At 41.5% G+C, this 9,998-nt stretch overlaps 2 protein-coding genes across 4 annotated transcripts in view; both read right to left on the reverse strand.

Moving 5' to 3' along the window:
- LOC129800684 (uncharacterized) overlaps positions 1–7,749 on the reverse strand; it is a 118,940-nt gene extending 111,191 nt beyond the window's left edge. Inside the window, exons 1-2 of the mRNA XM_055845273.1 lie at positions 7,508–7,749; positions 7,285–7,446 (exon numbers count right to left, since the gene is read on the reverse strand). Of these exons, the coding sequence (XP_055701248.1) occupies positions 7,285–7,446; positions 7,508–7,749 (404 nt within the window). The remainder of the gene's footprint in view (positions 1–7,284; positions 7,447–7,507) is intronic.
- Positions 7,750–7,833: 84 nt separating this feature from the next.
- On the reverse strand, positions 7,834–9,998 carry LOC129801434 (general transcription factor 3C polypeptide 6). Of its 3 annotated transcripts, none has more exons than XM_055846488.1 (3): positions 9,695–9,978; positions 9,244–9,629; positions 7,834–7,913 (listed from the first exon to the last, which is right to left on the reverse strand). In XM_055846488.1, the coding sequence occupies exons 1-2, from the start codon at positions 9,879–9,881 to the stop codon at positions 9,250–9,252; spliced, it is 567 nt and encodes a 188-aa protein (XP_055702463.1). In that variant the 5' UTR covers positions 9,882–9,978; the 3' UTR covers positions 7,834–7,913; positions 9,244–9,249. The 3 variants fall into 3 exon arrangements, with proteins under 3 accessions (XP_055702463.1, XP_055702451.1, XP_055702440.1); XM_055846476.1 differs by having other exon boundaries at positions 7,834–8,077; XM_055846465.1 differs by having other exon boundaries at positions 7,834–9,629; positions 9,695–9,998.

Raw genomic sequence — 9,998 nt, forward strand, 5'->3', positions numbered from 1 at the left:
GAAATGCATGTCCAGAGAAAATGGAAGCACACCGGAATTCATGATAGACTGGAAAAAATCATCAGGGAGCTTGGGACTTCAGGAAAGAAAAATTGGCGGGATGACGCAATCGGTGGCGCGATCGAAGGAGATGGAAAATTGAGTAAGAAATAACAAGGGTGAGAGGGAGAAAATTAAATTGATGCACATTGGAATGTGTGAGGGTGAACGAGAGAGTGATAGAGAAGGCCTTCTTGAGAGCGACTGTGTGTGTGTGTGTGTGACGAGTGGCGTGATCTGCTTGAGAAGGGATTTCGTTTCAGCCTTTTACGCAGAGCATTCCAAAGTCAGACGCCATTGTGGTGAGTGCAAACATTTTCTTGTGAATTCCCTGATTTATTCAATTTATTTGCAATAAAGTGTTCTAAAATTATTGAGAGTGAGTTTTCTGTGTGAAATATTATCCCAAGTGAAACAAGATTTATCGTGTTCGTACAGAGTAAAGGTATGAAATTTTCCAGGCAATTTGTGCAAATAAATGATTTTTCGAGTAATTTTGGATGAAAATAAATATGTAATTACACACTAATTGAGGAATTCAGAGTTTTGTGCTCTATAAAGTGACAAATAGAGCTGTTATGTTGGAAATATTTGTTTGAGACATTTCCTTTCGATTTTCCCTTTTAAATCCACACAAGACTCTCCAGTGAAAAAGTAGGATGCCCAATACACGTGGGGGATCCCACCCAACCTCCTCAAACTCAGGGGATACGTCGGGAATTTTGATGCCATCAAAAATGGAGATTAGTGCGAGAGATCTACGTGATTTACTTCCCCATTTCGATCCTGAATGGGACAATTCTTTGGAAGCAAAGCAATGGGTTGATACCGTTAACAAAGTGTGCTATAAATACCAGGTTCCCGATGAAGTGAAACTCCTTCAGGCCACTTTGAAGCTCAAAGGCCCAGCAAGAGCATGGTACCAGTCAGCTCAAAATGATATTAACAACTGGGAGGAATTTGTCTCTTGCCTTGAGGAAACCTTCCCTACTGTGATTGATAAGACGGAATTCCTGGATAAATTGAGCAAACGTCGTCAAGGAGCGAAAGAGACAGCCACTGCTTACTACTTCGATCAGCTGAGCATGGCAAAAAGAATCAAATTGGACGATACCACAACGATGAATTACATCATAAAAGGCGTGAAAAATAACCATCAAAGGAGCGTCTTGTCAGCTACTACCCATGCTTCCCCTTCTGCACTTCTGGAAATGATGAAAAGGATGGAAAAAGCGGAAGTAAAGGAAGAAAATACTCAACCCACATCACGATCAGGGTACAAATGGGCAAATAAAAAGGACAATCGGGGACGATATTCACCCTATCAGCGGCACGAAAAATCCCAAAAGTCTCACACTCAGTCCCACAACGACAAAGGAGATCGGTCACAATTCCAGGGGAAATCTCGCTACAATGACTCCGGAAATCGGCGCAGTGACCGGGCAGAACCCTCATCCAATCAAAATATAGAAGACAAGAAAAAAGATGTGGCACAGGGAACTTCCGGAAAGACAGTGAGGCTCTGTTTTCTGTGCAAATCCCCAGATCATCTGATCCGTGAATGTCCAAAACAGAAGGATTTTCCCGTTAGGGTGGCTTCAGCAACTACCACCCGACCAAATAAAGATGAGTTGCTCAAGGAGGTTACAGTTCTGGGTAAGGCCTTCCGCTCTTTCATTGATTTGGGCAGCAATTGCACACTTATGAGGAAGAAAGTGGCTGACGAATTAGGAATTGCTGCATTGGACCCGAAATCGACAATTCATGCTTACGGGGGAGGAAAATATCGGACATTCGGGTATTCTACTCAAATGTTGACAATTGATGGGATTTCACGACAGATAAACGTTCATATTGTGCCAGATGAAGTTCAGGAGGAACCACTGTTAGTGGGAAAAGACTATTTCGACCAAAATAATTTGACGGCGATCATTTCCAAAGAAGGACTGACTGTTATGGATCCAGAGAAATCTGAAGACTTTCAGAGGGAGAAGAAAAATCGGATTATGGCAATTTCGGCTCCAACTCCTTTGAAGGAGAATGATATAGTGGTGGGAGATCTTTCTACTCAGGAGTATAAAAAGAAATTGACAAATTTGTTGAATAAATATCGAAGTTGTTTTGCCATGAACACCAAGGAATTGGGATTTACTGGAGTGGAGGAAATGAAGATTGAGCTCTTGAATGACACTCCGGTCAAATATGCTGCTTATAGAGTCCCATATGAATACAGGAAAGCCCTCAGTGACAAGATAAAGGAGTTATTAGCAGCAGACATCATTGAGCCTTCTACTTCCAATTATGCCAGCCCTGTTGTGGTTCACGTGAAGAAGTCCAGCAACGATATCCGGATGTGTGTGGACTACCGGAAGCTGAACGAATGTATCAAAAAGGAGTACTATCCAATGCCCCACATCGAGGAAGAATTGACAAGGCTCAGTGGTATGAAGGTGTTTTCTTGCCTCGATCTCCTAATGGGATATCACCAAGTGTCAGTTCACAAAGACAGCAGGAAGTTGACTGCATTTATCACAACGGAAGGACTTTTCGAGTTCAAAAGAGTGCCTTTTGGATTGTCAAACTCCCCAGCTATATTTATGAGGGTTATGTCACACGTTTTGAGACCAATTGGAAATGAAAATGTTATCTGTTTCATGGATGATATTTTGGTGGCCACAGAAGGTGTGCAGGAACATTTTCAAATACTTGAGAAGATTTTCCAACAGCTGGTCCTCCACAATTTGACTCTCAATCCGAATAAGTGTAAGTTTCTCAGTACCAATGTGACATTTTTGGGACACGAGGTCAGCCCATCAGGAATCTCACCAGGAAATTTAAAAACTAAAGCTGTTGAAGAATTCAAACAACCCACAACTCTGAAGGGAGTCCGAAGATTTCTAGGTCTCGTTGGATTTTTCCGCCGATTCATCCCAAATTTCGCAATCATATCAGCTCCTCTGACCCAGATGCTGAGGAAGAATGGAAATCCTAATTGGACAGACGAACAGGACAAGGCTTTCACCAATCTCAAGACAGCTTTAATCCATCATCCAGTACTGGCTTTGTTCTCAAGGGATGCAGTGCATGAAGTTCACTGTGATGGTAGTAAAGTCGGAATAGCTGGTGTTCTCCTCCAATTGGACAAAGATGGGAATCCTCGACCAATCAGTTATTTCAGCCGAGCTCTCACACCAGCAGAAAAGAAGTACACCAGTTTCGAATGGGAAACCATGGCCGTAGTAGAGACCCTGAAGAGATTCAAATATTATCTACTTGGCCGACATTTTACGATCTACACAGATTGCAATGCTCTTAGATTGACTCATCGAGCAAGGAGAGTGGATGATAGAATTGCTCGGTGGTGGTTGACAATCATGGAATACGACTTTGAAATAAAATATCGACCAGGGGAACGAATGGCACACGTTGATGCTCTTAGCCGCCATCCACCAGATAGAGAAGAGGAAATAGAAGAGGATGATGAAGAGGATCAACTAGTTATGAATGTGTACACTCAAAATGATGACTGGGTAGTTGCCCTACAACTGAAGGATCATGAGATCAGTCGGATCAAGGATATTCTGGAAGATAAATTAGAAGGTGAACCAGATGAAAAGAAGATACGAAATGACTTTGAAATAGTGGAGGGACGAGTTTTTGTCAAGACGGAGAAAGGATTGAGATTTTATGTCCCCCGAGGAGTGAGATTCAACGTAATGCATGCAGTACATAATGAGATGGGTCACCGGGAATTGACAAGTTGCTTGAATCAGTTGCGGAAGGATTACTGGTGGCCGAGAATGAGACGAGACATTAAAAAGTATATTGATGGATGCTTGAGCTGTGACCTGACCAAACCCGGAGAAGATGAGAATCGACATCAGATCTTTGTATTGGAAAAGAAACCTATCCCTTTCTACGTTATTCATGTTGATTTTTGTGGAGCATTCGACGAAGGAAAAAGACAGGGACACATTTTTGGTCTAGTGGACGCTTTCACCAGATTCTGTATTCTGAGAGCTGTCCCTTCACCGACCTCCAAAGCAGCTATTAGAGTTATAAAGGAAGTAGCTCAGTATTTTGGGATGCCAGCAGTATTGGTGTGCGATCAGGGTGCAGCCTTCGAGTCAAAAGAGTTCAGGGATTTCTGCAAGGAATATGACATCAAGAGATCTCCAGTGGCAGTTGCCACTCCGAGGGCTAACGGGCAGATTGAGAGGATGTTCCGGACAGTGAAGGATTCATTGCGCAGCCTCTCCAGTGAGCAGACAGGAAAGAATTGGGCTCAAAGTCTACCCGCTATCCAGTGGGCACTTAATTCATTTGAGAATAGAGTCACTGGAGAGTCACCTCAAATGTTGTTGATGGGATATAGACCCCGCAATGTCCTGAAGAACAAATTGATGAATGCCATTTCAAATACAGTGGATGACAGGGAGTTCCAAGAACCACTTCCAGACCTCCGTGAAGCTGCTCTGATGAGGATGACCAACCATCAAGAACAACAAGCTCAAAAATTTAACGAGTCACACAAGGCACCGCACGAGTACAAAGAAGGAGATCTTGTTCTCTGTAGATGGAATGCACCAGCAACCGGAACTTCCAGGAAACTTCTTCCTCGGTACAGAGGACCCTACATTGTTGAGGAAATAATGGGACGTGACCGTTATTTGGTGAAGGATACTCCATTGACACAGGTATCACAGATTCCTTATGAAAATGTGTGTTTAGCAGATAGATTGAAGCCATGGGGTAACAATGGTGAGTTGAGTGCACTTGAGAAAGCTTATGTGGATGATGATGAGAATTAATTTAGTCATGTGTGGAATTCGAATTACCGATCTTTTTGGAAAATGAAGTATTGATTTATGTGGAAAATTTCATTACTTTTGTTGTACTATGGAAATAATAACTGAATTTGGAAATTAATGTGGATGTTGGATTTAATTCACAAATTGAGGATTTTTGCACATTATGGATCACAAAGCTTATGGATATTACTATACCATAGACAATCAGTGGATTGCTATCTATGGATTTGAATCCCAAGGTTGAGCTGGAAGAACTACGCAATTGTAAAGATGATCGTGGTAGTGGCTTCCAGTCAACGTGAATCATGTGAATGCATATCATGACCAATTAGATGAGCTCAATAGAGGACTTGATTAGAATACCAACCGGAAGAACAAGAAGAAGTAGATGAGTAGTATTATCTTTAAATAAAAGGTAGACATAAGGAATATTTAGGTGCATACATTAGGGAAAAGCTACACGAAAACCCCTTATTCCCATCTAACAACCAGTTGTTGATGGACGTCAGGAAAGGCCGAGTGTGGAATCACTCTCTGGCACCGTTGAATAACCCCTCTTAGGAATCCCATTTGAATTGGTACCAGTGGTGCCCTCCTCCGGCGGATCTGGCTATTCGAGCACTTTGTCACTTAGGGGTAGTTTTTGTGAGAGAGCTCGATCATTCTCTCGGTGACCGTGCTAGGGAATAGAAGTGTAAAGTGATGAGGTAGAGAGCGTGACATTGTGTGCTCGGGTAGTAGGATACAAAGTCGCCTCCCTCATTACTATAGATCGCGAGTGTTATCAAATAAATAATTAATTGTGGTCAGAGTGAAACCACAATTTCAAGTATAGTTAAAATCGGATGAGAACTAATTTCGAAACACGGATCACAAATGGCTGTTAATATTTACCCCAAACGTGTCCAGGTCAAAATCCCGAAAGCCAAAATCCCGAATTCTATAAAGTGTCATAGCTACTCCCACGACTACACCCGTGTTTGCTAGAGGCAAAGGGAAAATTTCTGTATTAGGGAAAATTATTGCACATATTATCCTCCGTATAACTACGTCCCCTTCAGGATTTTGGTGTTTGGGATTTGACTTTTGTGATGTTGAGCTTTTCGGGATCTTGGTGTTCGGGATTTTAATTTCTAGATTTCGGCTTTCGGAATTTTGGCTTTTGGAATTTTGGCTTACGGGATTTTCACTTTTGGGATTTTGATGTTTAGGATTTTGGCTTTCAAAATCTCAAGACTTTTGGGATTTTGGCTTTCGAGATTCTGGCCCTTTTGGGATTTTAGCGTTCAGGATTTTGGCATTGGGATTTTGGCTTTCAGGATCTTGGCTTTCGGGATTTTGACCCTTATGAGATTTTGGCGTTCATGATTTTGGCATTTAAAATCCCCAACTTTTGGGATTTTAGCCCTTTTGGGATTTTGGCTCTTCTGGGATTTTGGCTTTCGGGATTTTGAACCTTTGGGGATTTTAGCGTTCAAGATTTTGGCATTGGGATTTGGGCTTTCGGGATTTTGGCTCTTATGCGATTTTGGCTTTCAGGATTTTGGCATTCAAAAACCCCAGACTTTTAGGATTTTGGCTTTCGGGATTCTGGCCCTTTCGGGATTTTGCCGTTCAGAATTTTGGCATTGGGACTTTAGCTTTCGGAATTTTGACCCTTTGGGGATTTTAGCGTTCAAGATTTTGGCATTAGGATTTTGGCTTTCGGGATTTTGACCCTTATGGGATTTTGGCGTTCATGATTTTGGTATTCAAAATCCCCAGACTTTTGGGATTTTGGTCCTTTTGGGATTTTGGTCCTTTTGGGATTTTGGTCCTTTTGGGATTTTGACGTTCAGGATTTTGACTTTTGGGGATTTTGACTTTTGGGATTTTAACTTTCGAGATTTTGGCTTTCGGGATTTTGGCTTTTGCAATTCTGGTTTTCGTAATATTGGCTTTTGGGATTTTGGCTTTCGGAATTCTGAACCTTTTGGGATTTTGGCATTGGGATTTTGGCTTTCGGGATTTTGACCCTTTGGGGATTTTAGCGTTCAGGATTTTGGCACTGGGATTTTGGCTTTTCGAAATTTTGGCTTCCACCGCCCCAGACTTATTCGGAAGTTTAGAAGGTATAACTATTCTAAAAAAAAAACTCAAGGTGTATTTTTTCTGTGCTGATTAGGAATACCTCCGGTCTTTTGGAAACTCGTGAAAAAATCGTATAAGAATTGGATTGTTACATTTTGCCCCAGATTCGCTTACTATTTTCAATTTACACGAATTGTTAAATACGAGCACTCCGCGAATTTTAATTTAGAAATGTTTTTTTTTTTACGCATAAATAACTCTGAATGGGGGTGGTTCATTGAAAATTTCACGAAAGGATTCAAGAGGGATTAGCTGAATTTGCGTGTGTGGGAGTAAATAGAAAAATTTTATCATTATTACTCACCCGCATGGTTTGCACTGCGTCATATGGAGATCCCAGTTCAAGTGGAAATTGAACATTTTCAGCTTGGCAACAGCCCGCTGCTTCAGGGAGGCATCCGCCCCAGGTGGTGGTGGAGGAAGTGGCTGAGTAACTGCTGCAGGAGGATTCCTTTCGGCAGATCTCCTGAGATGGGAAATTATAAAAGTCAGTGTCAATTTGAATGAAGATGCATGAGTATCCTTACCCTCCACGACGTGGTCGACTCTTCCTTCGGCGCCTCTTGCGCTTGTCTGAAGCGACAGGAAGTGGCTCTTGTACCGGAATTGCTTCTGTTCTCACTGGCGCCCGACCGGCTACCGCCACGACATTCTGAGCTTCACCAAATCCTGCTGAGCTCACTGTCTCTGTCGATTGATGATGTGTCTGCTTACCACTGGCTCCCCGTCCCGACAATCCCTGATTCACTTTTCGCCACATTCGCTCCATATCCTTCCTACTTCTCCAGTTTTTTCACAACCGATTTTTTTTTCACTTTAACACAGATTGTCTTTTTTTTAGAGGTTTATCCACTTTTTGGGAGGGGAATATCCGGAATATCAGTCTCAAGAATGTGAAAAAAACAATTTGAACATTTTCTGCTCACTAGATTTCTGGTAAAGTTGGATACATTTGTATTGATTTTCCACAGAAAAAAAAATTCTTCACCAAATTCTCTCACTTTTGGGGGATATTTTTTTGTTTGGAGCAATCCTTGTCCGTTTAGGGGGATTGTTCTTAATTTGGCCACAGTTAAAATTCCTACTTTGCATCTACCCTAAATTGTTATGCAAATTTGCTTATTTACGAAATAAACTTCCGTTAATGAGAAAATGGAATAATCTCATTTAAAGTGAAAAACTCGATAATAAAATTACGCAATATAATTAACTATTAAATTTAATTTATAGGAGCACATCAGCAAACATCGCGGTGATTGTAGAGACGTGTGTGAATTTTCATCAATTTTCCTTCCCGGATCACCTTCCTCTGCACACAGCACAAACAAGAGGGAAGTGAACTTTTGGAGGACATGGAGAGAGCACACAAAATTACTCAATTGTCTTCTTTTTCTTCTGAGACACTCTGGCACGACCGGGAGAATCGTATTCACTACAGTTCAGTTAGAATTAGACACTAGACATGTGCTTCCTTTGTTTCCATCCACCCAGAATGGATTTTCCTGTGGTTTCGTGTGGGAAAATCTCAAGATGAAAATTATACAATTTTTCCCAAACGTTGCACCCTCTCGACAGAGCGCATACTTCAACACACACGACGAGCTTTTTCCTCTGACGGTAGGATAGCTTTTTTTTTGTCTTCAACTAAGATGTATCATTCTCACTTGGTATCTTCTGCAAGCCTTTTGAACCACCAACACAAACACTCATCCAAATCCTTATAAAAGATATTCTCTCGATAGGAGAGACACTGGAGAGAGAGAGGACACAGGAAGCACGAATCTGTGGGAGCTTTGAATGTGTGGAACTTGGGAAAAAAAGCATCAATGATATTGGACAACTTTGTCATGCGCGCTCTGTCGGAGATGGAGCTTGAGGATTGGGGGCAGGAGGCTGGGTGGGTTTAATGTTAGCAACAATTTCCTCGAGCGCAGAACAGTTTAGTTGGATGGAGGCGCCGGGTGGGTGCTGATTTACGATGTGGAACGTTGAACTCTCTCTCTCTGTTCCCCTATTGATTTTTCCTGGTCGCCCTTTTGCCCGCTGGCGGTGCAATCATGTCACAAATCACTTGAATTATTAATGAAATTTTGATAAGAGTCTTGCCAAGTTGAGTGTCTCTTGTAATCACTTCACATCCCTTTTCCTCTCTATTATACGCGATTGCTCTATTTTACTCTATCTATGCTTCCTCACGCAGAATCTCAATAAGCACTAGCGGCACTAGCCCTAAAGGAATATAAACTATCGCACAAATCCTTACCAAAAATCAGGGAACGGGTTTCCTCTCAATTGGCTCCATATCACGATATTCCTCAGCAACTTCCTGAGTTGATTTTATTTTGGCATCCAAACAATCAGGCAAATAATGTGGAGGAGCATGACCGGGCTTAAGAAGCTGACACAGTGTATCTTGATAGGTTTTTGTCACTTGATACTTTGATGAATTCTCAGTAGAAGTACCTTCTTCTACTCTATTCTCATCGTCTCTGGACTCCAAGAAGATACGTCTCATTTTCAGTACCTTATTGGTCTTGTTCATGTACTTGTACATTGTCTTAGGATTCCGACTGTAGAGTGGATCCTGTGATGAGTGTCCAGTATCTTCCTCGAAAAAAACATGAGTGCCAATTGTATCTTCATATTCCCCTGAAAAAAACCCCAAAAACTTCATAAAATATGCATTCCAATTAAACAATCAATATGCAAATTACCTTTGAAAAATTTATTATTTATTTTAACCACCGGATTTTCACTTTCAATGCCCACAATCTTCAAAGTGAGGTTAGGTTCTTTCATCTCTTCTTCAGACAAAGGAATTGAGTGGAAATCTAGATAGAGATACACTTCCTCTTCATCATCTCCAAAATTGTCAATATTTTCAGTCTTTACTGATGCCATCGCGCCATTAATCTCACAAGAAAACCAAGGAATTCCACACAAAAATAAACAATTTTCACTTCCACTGCGGCATGTTTACAGAAAACCAAAACAAAAACTACCCCACCCGACTGGACC

This window comes from Phlebotomus papatasi, chromosome 1 (genome assembly GCF_024763615.1).
Source record: "Phlebotomus papatasi isolate M1 chromosome 1, Ppap_2.1, whole genome shotgun sequence".
Lineage (NCBI taxonomy): Eukaryota > Metazoa > Arthropoda > Insecta > Diptera > Psychodidae > Phlebotomus > Phlebotomus papatasi.